This window comes from Poecilia latipinna, unplaced genomic scaffold, assembly GCF_001443285.1.
Source record: "Poecilia latipinna isolate Pla-1442-1.1 unplaced genomic scaffold, P_latipinna-1.0 Scaffold1836, whole genome shotgun sequence".
Taxonomy (NCBI): Eukaryota; Metazoa; Chordata; class Actinopteri; order Cyprinodontiformes; family Poeciliidae; genus Poecilia; species Poecilia latipinna.
In genome coordinates this window covers 103,108-127,660 of record NW_015114452.1, presented here as the reverse complement: position 1 = coordinate 127,660, position 24,553 = coordinate 103,108, and the positions used below count along the sequence as shown (strand labels likewise).

Below are 24,553 nucleotides of genomic sequence, written 5' to 3'. Positions count from 1 at the left end.
TGTAATCAAAACGTCTGGAATTGTAATGATTTCTTTTAAAAAAACAACAAAAATATTTTGTTTAAAAAACTTTTTTTAATTAAATAACTCATTTTTGTCTCGTGAACTTAAAAAGTTATTTGCCAAACATAAACTTTTATTTGCACACATCAGAAATCTTTTGTTGTGATTTTTGGCCCTGCCGACGACATCATGTGAGAATCACAAGTAAAACTTTGAGTCACAAACAAAAACTTAGAATAGCAGGAAAAGATTTCTGACATGCACAAATAAGTTTGTTTTGCAAATAATTTTTTCACTTCATGAGACAAAAATGTGTGATTTTAATTTTTAAAGTTTTTTTTTAAGCAAAACTCAGTAGGCTTTTCTCATGGTGACATGCATTAACAATTTAATTTTTGCTTTTGTTTTTTTCTTTTTTTCTTCTTTTTTTCTGCAGTTCCACATTAAAGTTTGATGCAGCTCTGCTTTCCTGAATGGACCATCTTCATCTCCACTGCAAGTGTGGCAAACAGGCAGCTCTTTTTTTATAGATTACAGTACACTTAAAGGTTGCATTGTGCCCTTGTTTATATTTTTAATAGTGTAATTCTGTAAAGTCAAAATATGCCTGGTCTAGCTCTGATTTACATATCTTGCTAAATTGCGGGTTTGAATATAAATACAAACAGGAGTTTTTCCCTTTTTTTTAGGAATTTTTTTGTCAAAATTGAGTGTTTTTCTTCAATAGCTTCCAGGTCATGTGACCTGTTGACTCAAAATCACTTTGAAATAATTCTACTAGTCTACAGATGAGGCACAGTCATTTGTTTTCCATTTTAAGCCATTTTTCTTTTATTACGAATTTTTTTTGGTCAAAATTGAGTGTTTTTCTTCAATAGATCCCAAGTCACCTGACCTGTTGACCCAGAATCAGTGTGAAATAATTCTACTAGTCTGCATAGATGAGGCACAGTCATTTGTTTTCCATTTTAAACTATTTTTCTTTTTTTTAGCAATTATTTTGTCAAAATTTAGTATTTTTCTTCAATAACTTCCAGGTCTCGTGACCTTTTGACCCAGAAGTAGTGTGAATTTGTTCTACAAATAGAGATCAGGCACACCAATTTGTTTTCCATTTTAACTAATTTTTTATTTTTTAGCTATTTTTTGTTAATATTTTGTATTTTTCTTCAATAGCTACCAGGTCTTGTGACCTATTGATTCAAAATTAGTGTGAAATTGTTCTACCAGTCTGTATAGATGAGGCACACTCATTTATATTCGATTTGAGTCCTTTTTATAATTTGTAGGTATTTTTACATTAGCTTTTAGATCATCAATCAATCAAATTTTATTTGTACAGCACATTTCAGCAGCAAGGCATTTCAAAGTGCTTTACATAATAAAAACAAAGACTACGGAGTTAGATTTGTTTCACAATTATTCAATAAAAAAAATGTCAAACAAAAAAGTAGTATTCAATCAAAAAATTTTCAAACAAAAAAATCTTAAAAACTTTTTAATCCTAAAAATATTTTTTTACGAAACAAAACATTTTTTAAAGATTTTTTTTTAAAAATTGAAATCACAATTTTTTGTTTTGTTTGAAACTTTTATTCTGACATGCAAAAATAAGTTTCAAACAAAAATTAGTGATTTAGGAACAGTACGAGGGCCGGCCATGGCACAGGAGGCGAACTCCACGCCGGGAAGCGGAGTCGAGGAGGCTCCGGCGGTCGCCGCCGCAGGAGGCGCTTGGGCCCGTGGGGCCGGCTGGAGGCTCTGGAAGGCCGGCAGAGGGGCCCACCAGCTGGAAGCTTGGACGGAGCACAGGGAGCACTGGGAAACTTGGACGGAGCACAGGGAGCACTGGGAAACTTGGACGGAGCACAGGGAGCACTGGGAAACTTGGACGGAGCACAGGGAGCACTGGGAAGCTCAGACAGTGTGCGCAACTTCGGGGTGGGGACAGGCGGAGAAGGTGTGGCGACCACTGGAGGTGGAGCTGGCGTGAAGAGTGGAGTGGAGACTGAAACAGGAAAAGACACGGAGGAAGACGGAGAGGGGTTGGATGCTGGGAACATGAAGTTGGACAGTCTAGGGGGCAGCGGTCCTCTCTTCAGCACCGCTGACGCCGTCCTAGTCCACTTCCTGGCGTAGAACCTCCAAAACCGGGAGGTGGAAACAGGGAATCCACTCCTCCAGCCATCATTATCTGTAATGATAATAATCCACAAGAAGACAGACTTGCTGGTGCCTATCTCCAGCTAATGTTCCGGGTCATCGTGGACAGGTCGCAAGTCTGTCGCAGGGCAACACGGAGACAGGTAGGCAAACAACCATGCACACACACACACCTAGGGAGAATTTGTCAGTATCCAATTAACCTGACAGTCATGCTTTTGGACTATGGAAGGAAGCTCGGAGAGAACCCACAATACACAGGGAGAGCATGCAAACTTAATGATTAATTATCACTCTTATCCTTGCTGGCGAGAGGCAGGGTCGCCCTGGACAGGTCGCCAGGGCAACAAGGGGACAGACAGGACAAACAACCACACACACTCACACCTAGGGACAATTTAGAGAGACCAATTAACCTGACAGTCATGTTTTTGGACTGTGGGAGGAAGCCGGAGTACCCAGAGAGAACCCACGCATGCACAGGGAGAACATGCAAACTCCATGCAGAAAGACCAGGGCCAGGAATTGAACCCAGAATCTTTTTGCTGCAAGGCAACAGCTCTACCAACTGCGCCACTGTGCAGCCCACATTACAATCAAAGTATATAAAACTTTTTATAACCAGTACCTGCAAATGAACCACCTAATTCAGGGGATGCTGCAGGTAACCAAACAAAACCCAAAATCACAGGTAAACAACCTGGTTGTCCATTACAAAAAGAAGCAATACATTCCAGGTGAGTAATGTCTTTTTTTCTCTTCATTGCAGGAAAGAAGGTTTAAAAGACCCAGTAGACGACATGGCTTCCAAACAGAAAGTCCCAAGGCTCCAGGTAAGGACCTCACTTTGAGGAATCTATTTAGTCCTTTCTTTTATCATGTTTGTATTAATTTTGTCAGATAAGTAACCTTTCTCCTCCTTTTTTGCAGGAAGACAGCGAGGCGTACCCAGCATTTAAGTTTCCACCAAAGAAACAATATAATCCCCAGGTAAGTGAATCAATTTCAGGGAATTAAACAGAGTAAACAACTAATTGGTGAATAAAACTTGACTTTTGACCCTCCACAGGTCGTGCAAAACAAGTAAAAGTGAAAAATCATCCGTAGAATTGCTTGTAGAACCTCCTCATCCTCTTACTGCCCTTAGAAACTGCATGATAACAAAAACCTTTGTCCATTCATCCACTTTCCTCCGCTGTTCCTGGGTCATGGGATAACAGCTTCAGAAGGGAGACCCAGACTTCCCTCTCCCCAGCCACTTCTTCCAGCTCCTCCAGGAACCCCAAGGCGTTCCCAGGCCAGCCGAGAGACATAGTCCCTCCAGCGTGTCCTGGGTCTTCCTCGGGGCCTCCTCCCGGTGGGACGTGCCCGGAACACCTCACCAGTGAGGCGCCCAGGAGGCATCCTTATCAGATGCCCGAGCCACCTCAACTGGGTCCTCTCGACTTGAAGAAGCAGTGGCTCTATTCTGAGTCCCTCCCAGATGACGGAGCTTCTCACCTTATTTCTAAGGGAGACCCCAAACACCCAGCAGAGGAAACCCATTTCGGCCGCTTGTATCCAGGACCTCGTTCTTTCAGTCATGACCCACAGCTCATGACCATAGATGAAGGTGGGAACGTAGATCGACTGGTAAATCGAGAGCTTCACTGCTCTCTCTTCACCACTCCAAACCGGTACAGCGTCTGCTTCACAGCAGATGCTGCTCCAATTCGTCTGTCGATCTCCCGCTCTCTTTTTCCTTCATTTGTGAACAAGATCCCCAGATACTGAAACTCCTCCACTTGAGGCAGGAATCCCTCTCCCAATCTCTCCCAGAAAGGAGACATTCCACGTCCCAAGAGCCAGGTTCTGCAACTGAAGATCAGATCGACGGGAACCCCTCCCTCAAGCACCACCCAGATTCAGAACAGTGTTTAGGACAGGAGTTTACAACACACAGTCAGTACAATGCCAGCAGCTGCGCCAAAACCCAAGCCAAAACTGAAGCCGCTCATGAATGACTCTCCCCAATCACTCATAAAAGTCCACACACTCCTTGGTGGACTCTGCTCCTGATTCTGCTGTTCTTGGTGCAGATGGTGGATTAAAGTCTCCACTATCTCATTTTCCTCATCGTCATCCAAATCGTAAAGTCTTTTAAGTTTCTTCATCAGTTCTGCAATCTCATCTAGTAATTCCTCTGTACTCAAAAATTGTAACCTCTTGCTTTGTATCTTGAGATAAAATTCCTCAAGTTCCTCAATAAACTCTAGATCCTCCATCGTACAAGTTTGAGAACAAGTTGTGCAAGTTTTAGAACAAGTTGCCAGTCTTTCTTCAGTGCTCGAATGAAAGATCTTGGGAAAGTTCAACAGTCTTAAGACTGTTTTATGATGTCATAACAAAAGAGAATGATATTGTGACATCACAGTGAGTGATGTCATAACTGACATATTTGCATTTGCATATATTTATGCACTTTATAAAATATGTTTATATGGTTTTCTTTTTTGCATATTATTGAAATATGTTTAATCTATGTCATGTTATTTCTGCTATTATATTGTTTTTGTCGTGTTTTAGTTCGTGAGAAAGTGTGGTGGGAATTTCCCACGCAGTAACATTATGGCGCCTCCTCGCAGGAACTTGTTTTATGCCAGACACTGACCTTACCTCGATGGTCAGTGTGTTTTACCAAATCTCTTTATTGTTGTTACAGTTGGTTAATCAAACTGAGCTTTACATGCAGTTTTATACAAATATATGGTTCATTTATGTTCTTGCATTGTTCCAAAATGCAAGTTTATATAAACTAAAATATAAAAATGGCATCCAGTTAATAAAAGATCAGTATTTTTATTTTATTTTCAGAACATTTTAATTACTTGCTTTGCTTTCTTTGAAAAGGATGAGGATTATCATGTTTTATTTTATTTCTTCAGCTCACTTCCACTGGATGCAGGATTATTTCTTGTATCTTATTCTGAAGATTGGAATTTTGATTGTAGAGTTCCTTTTTTCATCACATTCTTTTATTTTCTTCTTTATTTCTCTATTTTATAACTCAGTTTTTCTGAAATGAAGCTTGGTTCAGCTTTTAAGCTCACTTCTGAGCCCTGCTTAGAGCTGGAATTGTTCAATCAGATGGGAACTACAAACTTGTCTGCCGCTTTTACCCAGAATGCACTGCAGTTAGTTGATTGCTTCTCTGAAAGCTGAGTGCTGTCTTTAAAACTCCCCTTTTTCACAGAGCTCTTTTGATTCTTTGTTTTCAGACTCCTTTTCCTGATATGAAGCTTCATTCAGCTTTTAACTTCACTTCTGAGCTTCTCCCGACAGCTGGAACCAGGGGCGTCGCCAGGAATTTTGGGCCTCCTGACAAAATATTAGATTGGGCCCCCCTGCACAGCTGCTGTTACAATTTTTTGAGTCTTTTTTTTTGACCCATAAAAAATGTTTAAATTTTAAATGCTTGCAACTTGCTTTCTTTGGTTCAATACTGATACTAGCACAATATTTACCGCAATTTTATCAATTTTACATGCAACAGTCCACATACAGTGTGCAAGTAGAGTGCTTAATTATTTTCTATTAGTTTTAGATTACTGAAATGTTTCTCCTCACGAGCAACAGTCATAGGCAACGTGGAAAATACATATAAAGCAATCCAATTTTATTCATGCTGCAGTATATAACTTAAATGAAAAATATGTTTTTTCCATGTTTGTTAAAGCTGTCACCATGTCGTGACAGTTTATGAGACAGATAATCATTGAAAACAATCAATCTCCTCCATCTCCTTCCTGAACTACTATTACTATCTAAAGTACTGCATTGTTCTGACCAAAAATAACCAATCAGAACCCATAGGAGGGTCTTCGTGCTGTCATTCAACTTCATTCACTCACTGCTAAATATGCTAAGGATGGAGAAACAACTTATTACAGGGAAATCGTAATTGTTTCACTCACTGCTAAATATGCTAAATATCGTTTCACTCACTGCTAAATATGCTAAGGATGGAGAAACAACTTATAATTACAGGGAAATCGTTTATCTGCCGTCATTGGCAGCTATGCTAACTTTTTTCTATAAAACATGCCTTGCTCATAACGCAGTGACCAACTCAAGTTCAAATTCTTACAATTAACGTTTGGGTTTAGAGTCCGCATCTTCTTGGCATCACACATGGGTATTCCAGAGTGCAGAGTGTAATGCAAGAAACATAAAAATAGGAACATTTGGGATGGATTAACCTGTAACTGAATTCCCTGCCCTTTGCACACATGCTCTCAGAGTGGCCTATTTCTCTTATCGACTCGCTGATGAAATACAAACATATTGAAGTGAAAGGTGTTTTGCAAAAGAATTCATACCCTTTTGTCCGTTTCACGTTTTCCTCACATTACGACCAGAAACAGGTATCTCAGTTGAGATTTTAAGTGACGGACCAAAACAACATTAGTGCATAACAGGTAAATGGAAGACAATTTCACAGTATTGTGCAAAAAATCTAATAGTTTTGCACCTCTAAAGTAGAGAATGAAATATCTGCCCATTTTTCCTTGGAAAGCAGGTCAATCTTTGTTGGACTGGATACTCTGGACTTCAATTGGGCTCTTCAATTTCATATGTATATGTTTTAGGTTGTTTTCCGCTGGAAGGGGAACTCTGCCTCATTCTCAAGCCTCTTAAAGTTTTTCTTCTGATATATATTTAGCTACACACACTTGCAAATGCACTACTTTGTGTTGGTTTATCTTATAAAATCCCAATATAAGAACTTTTGGTTTTAGAAATATATCTGGTTTAACAGTAAAAAAGGGAAGGAAACTAACTGATTTTTTTTTATGACCACTAGGGTTCAGTGCAACACCACCAGCTTGAAGCCTTAACTAGATCTGAAGCCTCAATCATCCTGACTCAAAAGCCACATTTTCCTGTATTTTAGCATCACTTCTTTGTGTAAAAAGATCAGCAACTGCATTAGACCCAAATGGTGCAACTAAAATGGGACTTCTGACGTACATTCACCAGATACCACTCCAAATTTTTCACCCAGTGACAACTTTTTTTTTTTTTTACAGGTTTTATGGGGCGATTTGGATTTTTTTCAGGTTATTTTTCAAAGAATTCAAAATACAGCAATCACCCTATAAAACCGTTTACATTCCTTCAGTGACTTAAAGGTGTGTGACCTTTCAGACTGAGGGTTTAATGAATCTGTTCACTGACAAGAGTCCTCACTCCGAAAGAAAAGCAAATGTAGCCGAAAACTGAGAAAATAAACTGAAGGAATCAGGTTGAAATTCAAATTCTTCATTTTAAGTCAGCAGTGTTTTTTTTATTTTTATTTATGTATAGCAACCAGTAGTGCTTCTTTGATAGTGGTGCCCTGGTGATATGGCTCTTCATACAAGACACCACTTTTCAAATTGCTTTTCAGTTTTGAGTAATGCTTTTTTAGTGCCCTAAAAAGGATTAGGGCACTAATCCTTTTAGTGCCCTAAAAGGATTAGGGCACTATTAGGGCATTTTAGATTCAAAATCTAAAATGCTAATCAAATCTGAACTGAATTACACTCCGTTCATAAACTCTGTAAAAGAAAAAAAAAGTCTGCAAAAGTTTATTCTTTGTATGAATATGCAAAAAGTAACCTTTGTAGGCATTCAGATGAACAGCAATATAGAAACTTGTCAAGCTTGAATTTTGAAAAAAAAAAATAAAAATAAAATAAATAAACCTTATATTCTTAACACTGAAAGAACACTTGTTTCTCAATATTCCACATGCACCATCAGGTGCAGAGGGAGGAGCTTTGCCCGGGCCAGCATTCATACAAGAACCGCCACTGTTTGTTTTCTAGTCCATTTCTCCTCCGAATGCGTTTCGATCTGCTGCCATCATAACTAATACAAATTAATGCAACGTATTTGAAAGCCACTCCTCTTTCTTCCAACATTTCCCTCTACAGACCAGATCATCCCAAACGGGACATCGGATATCTACTTCTCGTTTGTCCAGCGACGGCTCAGATTTCCTGTTTTCGAGAGGAGTGACCTCCGAATTGCCCAATCATCAAAATCTCGGAGCAGTGACTCAGTAGCTTACTGTTCGGTTCGGGTGTGCGGGTGGTCTCCTCCTCCACAGTGAGACCGGAGCTTTTCGTTGCATTGCGCTGTGTACCTTTAAAAGGTTAAATTCTTCGGTCTGTGAGCGCTGGGTTGTGTCTCCACTCGACTTGGCAAACCCACTCGGCTCAGCTGTGAGTGTGTGCGTGTGTGAGTGAATGAATCAGCAGCTCGCAGCGGCAGCAGCTCCTACTCGGCTCTCTATCAAGAAGAGCAGCGCCAGCTCTCCGCGGATTTAACCAAACACGTATTCTCGCCTAGACGCGCGAGGGACAGAGGCAAACCCCTGCAGGTGACAAACATCTCTCGGAGACCCCGTGCTGCAGCGTCCACAGGCCCCGGGCGGAGAGCAGAGGAGACCACAGGCTCCCGCAGCTTCGCATCCCTTCTCTTCCCGGTTCTCCGGGAGGATTTTTACCGCTCTTCATCGTTCTAATTCGGATTCGTGTGTCTCCGTCAGACTGACTCGTGTTGGATTCAACTGAAACACATCTGAACTACTGACTGATGATTTAGAAAGAAAAGAAAAGAAAAGAAAAAATAACAGCGGCGACATTTCCGGGATTCTGGTCTGGGTCTGATGCTCGGAGTGTCTGCAGGTGAGTGTGACTCTCCATGAGAAGAATTCGCAAATGCCAGCATATAAATATCAGCATTTAATGTCACCGTAGCGCAATAATGTCTGTCTTTAAGTGAAACAGAATTCCACTAGGTGTAAGGTAGGGGAGAAATATTGTTAAATAGTAAAGTAACTACAGATAAAAATGGCCTATAAGGATGGACCGCAGTGTTCTCTGCAGAGTTGATGCTGTGAAACGATCAGCAAAGCCTCTGACCTCCAGTGGAAGGGCAAAATTATTGAAGAAGTTGATTCTTTTACAATTACAACCGTTCTAACAAATTGAAATCGTTCTTAAATTATGCTGTGTGAACATTTCACACCTCAACTACAAATACTGTATATTTTTGTGTTGAGTAAAAGAGAAAACATTTGTTTGTCTTTTTGTCTGTTGTGTTTGTAAGTCAAGTGTGCAGAGTGACAGAGGGGCTGTTCTGTTTTCCTGAGCTCAGAGACAATGTGAGGAATGTCTCCAGAGCCAATTATGTGTTTTCTGAACAGCCACATTCTTTACATCTTTGGCCCCATTATTCTCATGTTGAAGTCCCACTGCTTTAAATTTCCTCAAGTGGCTCCCAGAGCAGCGTGGAACATCATGGTTCTGTCATGTGAGGCTTTCAGCTTTTCTTAAGGCACCAGTTATTTTAAACCTCAGATCCTTTTGGGGCTTTCTTTGTCCTTATTTTTGTGTTGCTAGTTGTTACTTTGGGACTGGTTTTGCAGTTTAAAACAAAAAATAAAAATAAAAATTTGATTTGAGATTTGTTCTGCAGGTTCTGTTATCTGGCGGATTTGTTCCACAAATTCTGTTATTTGGTCATTTTTTGCTCTTCAGAATTGCTTCTTTTAAGGTGATTTTCGAGGCTCTGTTTGTTTCTCTTGTGGTTTTACTTTCCTGTTTCTGTTCCGTACTCATCTGATGATGCACTTTTTATTGGTAAGATTGGACAATTCATCCATTTGATAAAGTGTTGTTCTACAGTTTACATGAGACTTGTACCAACCTTGTTTAATAGCTCATTAAGTAAATATTCCTTAACATGCGTTAATTGACATGGTGGAAAGGTGTTACCACTACCACAAAAGCTAATATTAATAGCCAATCAGCACCAAGTAAAATGAATAGCACTTCTTAATTGGCTGCTTTACAAACGTAGCCAATAGCATGTCAAATAGCATTGTAGCTAGGTATTTCTTTAGATGTTTTTTTAATATGCTCTACGAAAAAATCCACCAATTTTTTGCAAACAATTTTGCGTTAAATTCCACAGACAAACACACAAATAGGTGGGAGTCCACTCTACTGAGCCCTTGTGGATTTTGTTGCCATAGATTTACATTGTTTGTGTAGTGTAATGGGTAAAAGTCTTTAAAAATCAAAATATATTAGTTTTTAGACCTTCTAAACAGGGAGCATTTTAATCAATCGGGTGTGTAGAAAAACATATCTTTGTCTATCAGTGCTGTTGGTCGTATTGTGAAACTCAACCACCAAAGAAGACAGAAGTTCTTCTTCTGTTGCGGATTTCAACCGAAAACCATCAGATTGATGAGAACCTAACAAGCGAGCTGTGTTTTTGTTGAAACGGACCACAATAGGATGAAAGAGCTTTCATCTCTTGCTTCTTAAAACCTGGTGAAGTCTCAGTTGTTCGTCTCGGATTGCAACTATTTATGTTCTGAATGTAGGAGATCTGGACACGAGTGTTATGTATTCAACAAAACTGTTCCAAAACCTTTTCAGTGATTAGAATGACTACAACATGACTGAAACAATTCAAAATGCAGTACACTGTTTACTGTTTACTTTTATTCTTCTTTTGTGTAAACACAGTGTCTTATTTTGGCCTTGTTCCAAATTTACTTGAACTGATTTTTTTTGTTTTGTTCTGTTTTCTTGTTCTGGATGTTCTCTCCTCAAGTCCCTGAATGCATCGTCCCATTTCCGTCAGCTTTGTGATGCTTTCTGATAAACGTTGAGTCATTTTGTTGTCTGGCGTTGTTATCTGTTCGCTGCGCACTGCAGCTTCACTCCGCCTGATCCACTGCTTCTCCGCTGACTGTGTGATCTGTTGGTTCTGCCCGGTTCTCGGTGCCAAGCGGCAGATCACAAGCTGCCTCAGCTGCTGTCGGAGGGAAGCTGCTGACCGCTTGGAACAGATCGGCAGAGCGTGTTACGTCCTGGCTGGGATCCAGTCTGTTTTTTTTTTTGTTTTGTTTTGTTTTGTTTTTTTTCTGTCCGTCTCTCTCAGGAGTTTCCACTTAATTTCTTCCCTCTGGCTGCTTGAATCCCCACAGAGGGGAAGACTTTGGAGAGATAAAAAGTTATATCTCTTTTTTTTTTTTTGCAGTTTGATATAAAACTGACATTGAGGCCCAGGCATGTTTCACTCAGGAATTAGATCATTCTCAGACACTGTGATTTTTCATGGAGGAAGCGTAGACAATGATTTTGCATCCATGTGATAAAAGATTAATTGTTTTCTGTCTGTCTGATTAATAATTTAGAGAAAAAAGTGACATCAAGAAAAACCCTGCAGCAAGTGAAAGACGCCGATTCCTTAGGCGTCCTCCAACATCCATCATTAGATCACATGACCTGAGTTAGCTTTAGCTATAGACGTTACACTGATAGACATGTCGGATGGGAACTTTCTCACTTCATGTTCTACCATTAAATGAAGATTATAACTAACAAATGTCATTTTTTTCCAGTAGCAACTGTCTCTAAAGGATGGCAAGTCACAATAATTCAATAAAATTAGCTTTAAAACGAGACATTTTCAGGGATTAAAACAAGGGAATATTACCGTTATTGTTACCAGTTTCTAACTTTACTTGGTGAACTGTTTGTCGGTTTAAAGGCTTAGCATTGGTGCTAAGCTAATGCTACTAGTAGGGCTTTTATTTTCCTCTGTCCTCTTTTCCTCTTCCTGTCCTCATTTGCTTCTCCTCCTGTCCCGTTTTCCTGCCTCAGACTCTTTTCCCAGTGAGCTCTGATGGATAATTGATGTTGCTCTCAGCGTTTCTGCTGGCGGCAGGAAATGTTTGGTGAATCTTTCCATCTCTCTGCCTGGGTGGTGTCTCTTTCTGCTGTGCTTCCTCTCTCTGGTGGAGCCGCTGCTGCGGATGGTGACGAGGAGGAAGAGGACTGACGTCTCATTTAGCATAGAGAAATAATAAGACTGTAGCATTAAATCAATGTTATCCAAAATAAAATACAAAAACTGCCAGTTTGTAAATGGCTAAAATCGCCCCAAAAAGATTAGAAAACTGTTCCCCGGAAAGAAAGTATATAAAACACTTGTTACATGTACTTGCACACAGAAAAAGAATTGCTGTGAAACTTACAGGACTAAACATTTTATTTTAGGGCGACATGTCGAACACTACTTCAGCTTTTAAGCTACAAAAGGCATCAAAACTCAAAATTTTAAACATTTTTGTCCTACTTTCTACGGAAAATAAACATACATTTGATCAGTCTTTAAAAAAAATTAATTAAATAAAAGTAGGAAGAAATCTTTATTTATAGATGTGTTTTTTAATGTACTAGAAGAAAGTTTTCCGCCTGCCTGAAGGCTTGAGTTGAGTTTGCTCATATGAGGGAGGCTGCTGCTCCTCTGCAGGCAACATAGTGAAAGAGATGCTTTGTAGAAGATTCATGCTGCTGGTGGAGCTGCAGCACAACAGGAATGTTGTCCGTGCCAAGTTGCTATGAAACCCAGAGGAATGGATAGGGGGTTACGGGGGGGTTCATGAGGGGCTCCCAGGAAATGCATGCTAGCTTCTCTCTCAGAAAACCTAAAAGGTTTAATCATAAGTGTTTCTGTTGCATCCTGGTTAATGCAGGTTGATATATTTTTATTTATTTATTTCATGCTACTTGATGTTTTTTTTCACTCCTGAGATAAAAACCAAAAGGAGGGAAACTCAGAAATGCAGTCTTTTTCGAACAAAAAGTCAGACAGGAGATGGGGGGGATGAGCTGTGTTTGTGTTTCGCAGCGCAGTAGAAACACATGAACCTGTTTGACCAGTTACCTGTGGGAAAGAAAACAGCAGCCGAAGGCTGAGAGACCAGGAGAGTCGGGACTTCCTGTGTCGTCATGGTTTCAGCATGGTGGAAGTGTGTGTCAGAGGGCGACGCTCAGTCAGTTGGGATGTTTGTGTCTGTGAGTGGGTGTTGGTTTAACGCCCAGCAATGCAGGGCGTTCATGGAGTTTGTCAAATCAGGCCGTCAAAGACAATTCTAGTAGCCTATTCATAAAAAAAATGACATTGTGTAGTTTGATATAGAATGTTTTTATAAAATTATACCAATTGCATTTTACTCATTTCTGAATAAAACAATCATCTCAAAACTACTAAGTGGAATTTAGTCATATTTCATCAGTAAGGTAAACTATTAAGTAATCTATAAATTCTACAGAGTGGATACTCCTTGGTTTTTACGGCACTGATTGCAAATGAAGCTAAATTTGGAACAGCCACAGCGAATGTGCTGTGGCTGTTTTGGTTTTGGTACAACAGAAACTCTTTAACCTGAAATTGTTCCACACAAACATAATTAAATCAATATGTTTTTACTTGCAGTTGAAGTTCTTAAAATCTATTCAGTTACTTTAATATTTTCTCACCATCATTGCGTTCAATACATTAATCACAGGTCTCAAATTCTGTTGTGGTACGACTATTTAATCTTGTATATTCTATGTAGTTTTCTTTTTTCTCGTTGGACTTTACGGTTTTGCGAAAGTTTGAGTCGCAAAACATCAAACGGACATCTTAACTGTGGATGGAGCAACTGGTAACTAACTGCTAATGTGCCCTTGCTACCTAGCTAGCTTGCTAGCTTTTTGTATGTCCATCGTGGGCAAGTGCAAATTTATCACCAGTGTTTATCTTCACCATTTAGAACAACCCATTGAATTTATGTATGTGCAATTATTCAAATATAATTTTTTTTCGTAAATCTATGTTGTATTACAGGTCTTAAATTCTGTTCATAATGGTCTATAAAAGATCTGGAAAGTCTTAAATTTGATCCATTGAAACCTAAAGACACCCTGCATCCCAATGTTTCAGGATTTTGGAAGTAACCAGTTTGGAGCTGAAGTTTTACATATCTGTGAAACTGATATGTTTTGGATTTTGCATAGATTCAACTAGAGAAAGTGGAACAAATTGTTTTTTTTTTTTTTACTAATCTTTTGCTAAGCCTGACTGTTTATGAATTTAATTCATCAATTTGTCTGTGAGGGGACATTATGGCTGAAAGTGATTGCGTGATAAACAATTGTTTTTTTTTGTTTTTTTTTTTGCTGATCGACATCCTGACTCCGTCGCCCAGTTTGTTTTTCACCCTGAGAGTGGCTGACCTCAGATCAGGTTTCTATTGATTCATTTATCTGTGGATGTTGGAAGAGGATCCCGCAGCTGAACACTGAGCTCGTCTTACAGCTTTAATGGACAGAAATGTGTTAGTGACTGCAGCCTGCTCTCTGGGGCCAGGGTCGACCAGTTTCCAACCCACACTGGGACCAGTCTGGGACCATCTGTCGTTTTGCTTCTCCATCTGTGGCACAGAGAGGTGGTTGGTTTCACTATAATTTTCAAAAGCATGAGCTCATTTTCAGCCATTATGTTTAATTAGGCCTAATTTTAAGATTCTCAAAGAAGATAATTCAATTTTTCACCATTTAACTTGTGTTTTAAATTTTTCTTTTAGCTTCTGTTTTTTTTTTTTGATTTTGTAAAACATGGCTTCCACTGTCATTGTTTTCAGAAGGTTTCCTAACACTAAAAGTAAACGGTCTATAAAATGGAAATCGTTGTCGTCGTTGTTCAAATTAAGTGGATAAATCTGAAGGCCTGAGATGAAGCTGTTGACCTTTTTCTGGCTTTCTAGCCGCCGGCACTCGGCTCCTCTCGGCTCAGCGAGCAAAGAAATGGAGCATGACGACATGATTGGTCTGATGTACAGAGAAGGAGGAAGAAGATGGAGGAGATGCTGGATTTGTTTTTGGATAATTATTTTCCATCAGGGTCCATTTCAACCACCATTTCTTTTTAATTTTTTAAAAGATTTTGTTTAGTTATCTCATATAATTACAATATGACCGTTTGAGTCTTTATTTTGCCTTTTTGAGTACAGTTTGACCTAATATTCACTTCCTTAGTTTTGAGCCAAATTTTCTCCATTGTGAATGATGCATATTATACAATAAGAAAATAACTGCAAGAATTTATACTGGCTTTTGAACTGGGACTTCAGGAAGATCACGTCAGAAGATTAATGTCAGCCCATTTTAACCAGTTCAGAACCAATTTGGATCAAAGTTCTGTTGTAGTTTCAGCCATTTATCTGCAGATCTGAAAAGCTAAAGTATCTGGAGGTACTCCTCCATCCACTTTACCACTTGTAGCAAAGCAAACCCTCAACATGATGCCAGTTTCTTCAAACTACTAAGCATTAGCTTGGTATTTGCAATTTTTCAGAAATTGCTCCACAAAAACTCACCAAAACCAACATATCTAGTTTAATGTAGTAGTAATAGTACTTTCAAGTACTTAAAGAAAACTTGGAATCCTGCAAATGTTTAATAATTTCTCCAGATTATTTCCTTGTTATGTTTAACATTTTGTACTTTCTCCATATACAAGGATCTTTGAATTAAACCCTTAATTACTGTTTGATGGACAACATGTAATTAATAACATCAGAGCGACTTCTTGTAAACTCCTCATATAGTTCACGACTCATTATATTTTTCCGATTAAAGTTTGACCTTCGACCTCGCTTCAGCTACAGACAGCAGCTCACACGCTAACCGAGACGAAGTGCTGCGGCACGGATTGCTGCTCTGCGCTGCATTAATAAAAGCGACTCGTTAGCCCAGCACAGTATGTGCAGCTTTAGTCTGCCATCGTATCTGTTATCAGAGTCGATAACGTAGCTGTCAAGGTCAGGACTTGTGAGCATATCTGTGCCGTAAACTGCTAAAAATGACTGTGGGATTATATCGCAGATCACTTTTATTGCTGAAAGTTTTTCCTAATATTCCTGGTGGTAGTCAGACAATGACCTGATCATTTTGCTGCTTCTGGACCAATCACAGCAGAGCTTTTTTCTTCTCCTATTGGTGCTGCAGCTGACTTTGACCCCAGAGGTTCATTCAGATGGACTCTGTGGCTGTCAGCCAATTCTGCTGACTCATCAGAACACAGATGACCACACTGGCTGTATGCGTGTGTCTGTGTGTGTGTGTGTGGTGGTGTGTACGTGCATATGCGCGTGTGTGTGTGTGTGTGTTTTTCCTGAACACGCACCTTCTTTAACAGAGGCATAGAAACAATGGAATCGGGCAGGATTACAGATGACAGATTAAGGTTTAGTTCCCCTTAGAGAGGCGGTGGTTGTGAATCAGCGCAGGGAGGAAGGTTCTGATCAATCTGCTCTGGTCACATGGTGACACTTTGAGCCCAGGGAACATTACCCTCCAACAGAGTCTGCCCACGTGGCAGACCGGTTAGTGTCAAACTTTTATCGATTCCCTGTGTGAATCTCCAACGGCTTTTTCTAAAGGAAACGCACGGATTTTTGGTTAGATTTTCTTCAATCGTACATGGTTGTTATACTGTTATTCCTTCTCTGGTTTAAAAAAAAGTAATTATTTTCATTTTATTATTGTCTACATTTGGTTATATTTAATATACCTTGAAATATCAGCTAGCTATATTTCCCAGTTTCTTCAGGCATTTTTTCATCGTTTCCCTGTATAAAGAACTAGCATACCTTTAATGAAACCGCTTATGTTTACCTTGTACAATATCTGAATTATATGGCAGACATGTTCAGTTTGTCTTTGTTGGTGTCACAGACTTGAAATTGGTAAATAAGGTTATAATTTACCAAGAGTTTTCCCTCTTTGGATTTTCTAAAGCTTTGTCTCACCAATACAGATTTCATTTAGATTTTCCTTAAAGAACTGCAGTGTAGCAAAGTATAAGAACGGCACTTGTCCTTATACTTTTCTTTCAGCACTTTATTGCTATTTTTCATATGTTCTGGAATGAGCAGTCATTGATTATTTCTTTGGGGAGTGAAAATGATGTTGTGTGTGTGGGATAATCACTTTAAAACAAAGTTTTAAGATTATTTCAAGACAAAATAACTATGGAGTTCACAATTGTAATTTTTATCTTTTATATTAGCTTCTATCATGGCTACCATTACTTAAACAGCTAACTGCATATTTTATAGAGAATGTCAATCTTTACATTAACTAAGGTTTCCAAAAGACTTCAAATACTTCCTAAAAACTTGACAGATGAAGATTGAAAGCTGCCTTCCTGTTATCTGCTGAAAGCCTTGATCTCTTTCAGACACAGTTTCCTTTCAAATTGTTTTTGTTTTACATCCCTGTGCTTCCTCTGACAGATTTTTTTTTTCAAACACCTCACTGACACTGAAAATAGCTAAACTTGAATCATAATCCAGTAACGATGCCCACAGAGTGTTGTCAGTTAAACTGGGACAAGCTGGAATCTGCTGATTGTGTCACCAGTTGTTTTCTTGGCATACATCTAACAATGCTTCAATCCCCTCTGAGTTACTTTGTTGTAGCAGAGTTTGGATAGCTGTGATTTTATTGCTATTTTTACCCACAGTTAGGAAACCAGCGCTGAATAGAAGCTATAAAAAAAAAAACTTTTCATCATAGGTGATCTTTGTCTCCGCTTTGAAATCAGACTTTATGCGTGACTCAATAAAGTCATATAAACTCCCATGTTAGAGTCGACAATGCCTTCCAAGCCCAGTTGTGCTACATATGTGTTCTCCTGTTTGCAGGAGTGAGTGGGCTTTGCACAGGCCACAGGAAGAAAGGAGAAACTATTTGTAGGTATAAAACGTAAGGGTGAAATTACACAAATCAATAGAGAAAATCATGATGTGATGAAATTGTTCTATGTTCATTTCATGAACTGATGGAAACAAATATGATGATCAATAACAACTCCTTAAAGCTCTGCCTTATCTGTAACCATCATGACTTACGAAGGGAAGATGATGAGCAAAACAGATTGCTGGTGTGTTAAAAAAAATCTTCTTAAAACAAAAATAAAGAATGCTTAGTCTGGTGGGGGGCAAGTAAAGCCTGGCGACCCGCCAGGCTTATAATACACTATTAGTTACAGGGGTCACTTTTATGATGCTTTAAAAGAATAACAATTTGAATCAAAATAGCAAGGTAGGCTTACCCAGAAAGTCTCTCTAAAGCTGCTGCTCAGCCTCAAGAGATTCACATAAAGAAAGAAATAAAAAAAAAGATGATTAATGAGCACAGAGGAACCACAGAGGCATGCAGAGAATGGAGACAGATGCAGCATCTCATTATCACTGAGTCATGACCTCATTCTTCTCTCCATTCCTCCTGTGTGTCCTTTACAGCAGAGACTGCTGCAGTGCACACTTCATCACACACACACATGCACACCCCTCACCCCAAAGACACACACATTCTTTTCCACCAGCGTTGGCAACATTGAACTGTCTTGCAGACATAACCAACTACTACTTAAACCAGTACCTTGTCCGTATAAAGTCATTGCCATGACATCAAAAGGCCCAAAACATTTTACAGGTAACACAACGTAGCACATAATGCCTGTAAAAAGGCTTATATTTATCTTTATTGTCAGTAACTTGCTACTGAAAGACTGCGGAGGCTTGTAGTACCAGTGAAAACCCCAGATTCCTGCCATAAATAAGATTTTAAGTTTGAACGGTTTATGTCGTTTTTAGGATTATCAAAAATTAAATATTTATGCTAAATACCAGATTAAGAGATAATAAGAGATTTATTTTGTTGTTCCATTCACTCCCTTTAACAATTTGGTAAGCCGTGGCGGTGATGTTAGGGCAGGGTGGTTCAAAGTGAAATCGGGCACAAGGCAAGCGAGGCGTCGAACAGATCTGTCTTTATTACACCGGTTCTGTCAGGACAGACGGGCCAGAATCCCAGTAAACTATTGTGAAAAGCTTGTGGAACGAAACCCAAAACATTTTGAGGCATACGGCCTATGTGAACTTTTAACATTTGCATCTGAATGCATATTTGAAGCAATGGAGCTTGCTGTAGCTGAATGTTCTGGAGGGAATCATTAGTATCAGAACCAGAATAATTCACAGATCCCTGTTGACGTCAAGGAACTTCCGATCACAGTTATCCGTTCCAGACACGGATCCTAGTCTTAAATGCCAATCTGATTGTCCATTAAAGTTAATAACATCAACAACACATAATGCTTGAACTCTAAAAGCTAAGCTAAGAAAGCTACCATGCTATTCTCTAACACTCTTTCTGATTGTGATGGAAATGAAACATTGAAAAGCTGCAGTTTTGGACTCCATGTTTGTTGTTTCTGCTGCAGATTGTGTCTCTGTGGCGGTTTTGGTGAGTCTTGAAGCATCGCATCCGTGTGACGGTGACACAGCAGCAGGGAAGTAATGAGACAGCCGATTGCTGCGGCTCAGCTTCCTCTTTTGCAGGATGGAAGCGGTCGAGGGTTGATGCTGCTCATCACCCATTGATCATCAGAGTCTGTTATCTGACATGTGGAGGAGCCTCTGCCTTCATTCTGGACTGCTTGTTTGTGTAATCTTACATCTGTTCATGACCTTCAGAGGGTTGTTAAATAAAGAAATTAAAAAAAAATAAAAAAAGTCATCCTCTCACAATAAAATCACAAGCTCCTCAGCTGTTTCCTTTCGGGCTTGAAGAAGCTTGTGATGCGCAGCCGGGTGGCTCCGGGTGAGGAAAAGACTGCGGAGGCTTATAGTTATAATTGCTGTTTTATGTTCTAGTTTAAATGAAGACGCCATGTGCTGAGGCTGCAGGGCGGCAGGGTGATGTTGTGCTGTATCCATGACGACTTTTGGAGTCGGATCAAGAACGAAAAGTGTTCCTGCATAATATATTGACCTCTTCTGTTTGTTTTTTGTTGTTGTTTTTTTTTTTTTTTTTTTTTCAATTGGAGAAAATTGAGTTCAGAGAGCAAATATTCTGAGGAATTCCTGCCTAAGTTATGGAGGGATTACTGAGAAAACTCGGCCCTGGTCTGTGAAACAGGATGTGTCAAAAACACAAGGATAGCTTTTCATTTTTGCTTCCTTCTAATCCAAATTGAATGAAGTCATGAGGGAATATACCAGAAAATCAGCATTAAGTCTGTCACAATTGCTTAATTGCGGCAATTAATTGTTTAATTGTAGCAATTAAGCAACTAATCGCGTAATAGATTAAAATGAGAACTATCATTTCCCTTGTCATTTTTAAAAATATTTTATTTATAGTGACCTCATGATCCATTTTGTTTATGGTTCCAGTTGCAAGTGGTTTTTATTTCCTTTTTCTTTCTTGATTTTGGTTGTCGTGTTTTAGTTTGGATATTTAAAATGTCTTCCAGTTTCAGTTTTAAGTGTTCTTTACAAAATCAAAGTCGATTAGTCTTGGATTATAAAGGCATTATCAATATCTAAAGCGGTCTCAAAACTACCATGTTGTCGTTTATCACAGTAATTACTGGGACAATTTATCTTCCAGCAAAATTTGTTATTGTAAAATGTCAATGTCTCTCTTCTTGTAGAAGAATCGATGATCCTTTTCGAACGGGTTATCCAGATTCAATGCAGTGCTCTCACTGAATGTGACTGGGATTCTTCTAAGCGAATGTGATGAAAAGAGGATGAAACAGGCCTGTGACGCCATCTCAGACTTTTATTTCTTCTTTATTGTCCATAAAAGCAGCTTTGAACCAAAGCCAATAAACTCCTGGTGTTACGGACCTCAGCCGCTGCTTTTAAAATGAGCTGCTTTCGGTGTTAGTTTCCTGGTTCTTGTCTGTTTTGTATTTGTGTAAATAAATGGGAGACCACATTTTGTCTGACGCTCACGCCAGTTGGTCACAAATGTTAGTCATCCACAGATAGACAGAAAAAAGGTTTAAATCACCTACAGTGAGCCATTTTAAGTCAGATATAAAATGCAGCTAAATGAATCTAATTTCCTGTCTCCAAAACGAGTGGAAACAAGCAAAACACAGACATAACTGTGGTGTAAAACTATTAGACATTCAATCTGTTACTATGAATTGAATATTGGTAGCTGACATATGAAGAAAGATGTAAAATGCAATTTAAAATAAAGTAATGGCATCCCAAAAAATGCTTGGTTGGTTGAATGTAGGAACACACACACACACACACACACACACACACTAGCTGATGTTTGCAGTGTTTCCATGTTGACGCCGTACAGTCTACATGGAAACAAAGACAGACCAGTTTCTTTACGAGCGATTTGCATGTTTACACCCAAAATAACTTTCTTGCTCCAAAGAGTGCAGTAACAAACAAAGTGGAAGTCCAAAGGTTAAAGGTTAAATCAATGGTCACATCTGCAGGGTTAGTGCCAACTTTGCATGATTTTGTAAATTATGATAATTTAATGCAAAGTTGGCATTTTTAATGGACTTTCAATGCAACTTTTAGAGCAACTTTGCATTAAAAGTGTCATTATTTACCGAATGAAACTTGATGACAACTGTCATAAACATTCATAAAGACTTCTGTATGTTCATGACAGGCGTTATGTCATGTTTATGACAGTGTCATGTCTGTCTTATTCACACCCCTTCAAATGCAGTGTTACCCATTTTTGTTTTATTTGGTACATATTTTTTGAATACATACCACGTTTCCTTGAAAAAAATGGCATCACAGTTTGTTACTTGCATCACTATTGTCATATTGAACATGTATAATTTACGTTTAACCTTATGAACCAGACAGCTGACATTGCTCCTGGTTGTTTAATCGCTGATCTTTTCTGTGAGTTTTGTCTCAGGGACTGGTTTTGCATTTCCTGCCTCGGGCCGTGTAAATTTCTTGCGTGTGTGTGTGAAAGAGGGGGAGAGAGAAACTCACCGTCAGGGTGCTGTAGGCGTGTCAGAAACATCATGTGTTATTAGTATCCTGCCTTCCATTTGCAGGAGCAGCAACACTCAGCATTTTTATTACGGGTGTGGCACGTGAAAGTATTATCTCGGTTGTAGGCACGTTGTCAACACACGCATGCATGGACTCGGCTGCCACATGTTTCAGGTGTTAATCACTGACAGTATCCTTTGAATTTTTCCGTTCTCTCAGGGCTTCTGACTCTAAAGTCAGCAGTAAAATTTCCGGCACCCACATTAAGCAGGATTAAAACTAGACCCAAGTTTATCAGCTCAAAGAGAAACTATATCGTGCCTGTTGTTGCTGAGGATAACGACCGTTCACGAAGATCAATATCTGTCAGCTGTCAAAGGAAATTTGAGATTTTCCTTCATTTTTCTGGAATTGCTGTATGTAAGGTGGGCAGAAACATGTTAAAATGCTCTAGTTTCTTTCTTTCAAACAATATATAAGGAGAACAACTTTTTTTATGATTCATTGCTCTCACCTGCAGACTAAAAAATATACAAAAATTGTATATCAAAAACACAATATTTAGTTTTTTCCAATTTTATTTTTCACTTTCTGTTTGCTTTATTTACCATTTTATTTATTTATTTTTATTTTTTTATGTTTCCGGACCAGCAGTGTGGCACTCAGGCCTCACCTTGACACTCAGAAAGCAATTCTAACAGCTTTGCTTTCACAAGCGGAGCATTGCGGTTTTGGCCATGATGCTGCACTGGAAACTTTATTAGAAATGACTTTGGGTTTATTTCAAATGTAAAGGTCATGGAGATTTAAAAAAAAAAAGAAGAAAGGAAAGGAAAAGGTGGGGAAAAGTTGTAAAGGGAAAGAATGAGATAGAGGTCTGATAGAAGTCTGCCTCTAGACCTGCAGAAAGAAAAATTTTTATAAAACTAAGAAACTACAACAAGAAGCAACATATGCATATATAGTAACAGTTATAACATCATTGGAAAGCACACGAACTGTGCCTCTTCTCATCACGTCTCTGCTCCCTGTTCAGCTCTCCTGACTCTCCATGGTGAAGTGGGCTGAGTCTGATGTCAGCCCCACCTCTTGTTGACCCCCCCGCCATGCCCACCATGGTTTCCAGGCTGCCGAAGTTCGGCTTCCGGCCCCGGTCCCAGACGGCTCCTGCAGCGGCGGCTCCGCCTGGCGGAGCTGCGGCCGCCACGGGCAGAACTCGCCTCACCAATGGATTCTACCACCACCCCGGACCGGCGGGCATCTCCGTGCCCCCGTCTTCTGCAAAGCAGAACGGATTCATCCGAGTGCCGTGTTCGTTTTCCGCAAAGTGGAGGAAGGAAAACGCAGCTGACGGTGACGAGATAATGGACGGAGAGGCTGAGTGCAAGAGAGGGAAAGATGGGAACGTCGTCCAGAATCGCAGCAACTCCCAGCTGTATTTCTACCAGCACGACGCCAGAAAACACACCACATCCACCGCAGCAAAAGGGCGTGGCCAGCTTACATCATACTCCTCATCATCATCATCCCCGTCTCCACAGTCCAGCCCCAGACCTCTTCCTGTTTCTAAAAATGGATCACGAGGTTCCAAACTGACTCCAAACTCTTCTGTACTGTCCAAGCAGAGCGTAAATACATGTCCAGGATCCAAAGCAGGGACAAAGGCGATCGCTTCTCTGAGACCGCCTCAGAGTTTTGTCCGCCTGGGTACAAGGCCCAGTTCGGGCCCTGCGTCTCGATCGGGTTCTCCGCTCCTTAAGAAGCCGGCAGCTAGCCGCTCCCATTCCAGCGACAACCTGGGTTGCGCCGCTTCCGCGCGGCTGACTGAAAGCGACCGATTCCGCTCCCGGAGCCTCACCCAGGTCCGACAGCAGGCCTCTCCCACCCTCACCCGGACCGCCGCCTCTCCCCACACATCCCGCCCCTTCTCCACCAACAGGGCCGCCCAACGGGTTCCCCCTGCCTCCGCCTCACAGGCTCCTCCTAGAGGCACCTTGTTGAAATCGCCTGTGAGCAGAGCCACTTCAGGCAGGGCAGTTGGCGGCGCCCCCTCCCAGCTGCCGCAGTCAGCCCTAAGGAAGCCCCTCTTACCGAGTCCGACCTCCAGGTCCAGCGGCATCAGCTACAAGCTGTCCCGCCCGTCCCTCGTCAAGCAGTCCAGACCCCTTCGAGCAAAAGGAACCAACGTTTGCAGAAGTGATCAGGAAGTAAACAGAGGACCAACGAGACGTAAGGACTCTGTGGAGACGCCTTCATCTACCGAAAACAGTCCAGGTTCACCTTCTTCTTTTATCCTTTTTTTTTTTTTTTTCTTAAAATCGATTGTCATTTTTAGATTTGAAGACTCTGATCTCATTCTGGTCTGGTTTCATCTCTGTATCTGATCTGCCTGCAGAAAACTCTCCAGATGCTCCGGAGATGGAGCAGCTTTCTGACGACCTTGCGTCCCAGGGAGTGGGATCGATTGTCGGTGAGACGCTTGAGGACATGTCCCTGTCCTCCACTTCCTCCCTGGACAGGAATGACATCAGCCAGGAATACATGGATGACTTTGACAACCTCGGTGAGACACTCTTTCTCTTTCTTACTTTATTCAATGTCACATGCTGTTTTTATTTTAATTATGTAAAGCACCTTGAAATGCCTTGCTGCTGAAATGTG

The 24,553-nt window shown here is 40.2% G+C and overlaps 2 protein-coding genes across 4 annotated transcripts in view; one reads left to right on the top strand and one right to left on the bottom strand.

Moving 5' to 3' along the window:
• Nucleotides 1–1,615: 1,615 nt before the first annotated feature.
• On the bottom strand, nucleotides 1,616–8,340 carry LOC106934631 (vegetative cell wall protein gp1-like). The gene is made up of 2 exons (XM_015014652.1): nucleotides 8,261–8,340; nucleotides 1,616–2,197 (listed from the first exon to the last, which is right to left on the bottom strand). The coding sequence occupies exon 2, from the start codon at nucleotides 2,064–2,066 to the stop codon at nucleotides 1,632–1,634; it is 435 nt and encodes a 144-aa protein (XP_014870138.1). The 5' UTR covers nucleotides 2,067–2,197; nucleotides 8,261–8,340; the 3' UTR covers nucleotides 1,616–1,631.
• The window catches only part of LOC106934629 (serine-rich coiled-coil domain-containing protein 2-like), a 36,297-nt gene continuing 19,439 nt past the window's right edge, over nucleotides 7,696–24,553 (top strand). For all 3 annotated transcript variants that reach the window (XM_015014648.1, XM_015014650.1, XM_015014649.1), the window contains exons 1-3: nucleotides 7,696–8,879; nucleotides 22,929–24,166; nucleotides 24,288–24,455. In XM_015014648.1, the coding sequence (XP_014870134.1) occupies nucleotides 22,966–24,166; nucleotides 24,288–24,455 (1,369 nt within the window). In that variant the 5' untranslated portion in view covers nucleotides 7,696–8,879; nucleotides 22,929–22,965. The remainder of the gene's footprint in view (nucleotides 8,880–22,928; nucleotides 24,167–24,287; nucleotides 24,456–24,553) is intronic.

What these genes read in the sequence shown, in the direction of transcription:
- LOC106934631 (XM_015014652.1), bottom strand. Translation starts at nt 2,066, where the DNA reads ATGTTCCCAGCATCCAACCCCTCTCCGTCTTCCTCCGTGTCTTTTCCT.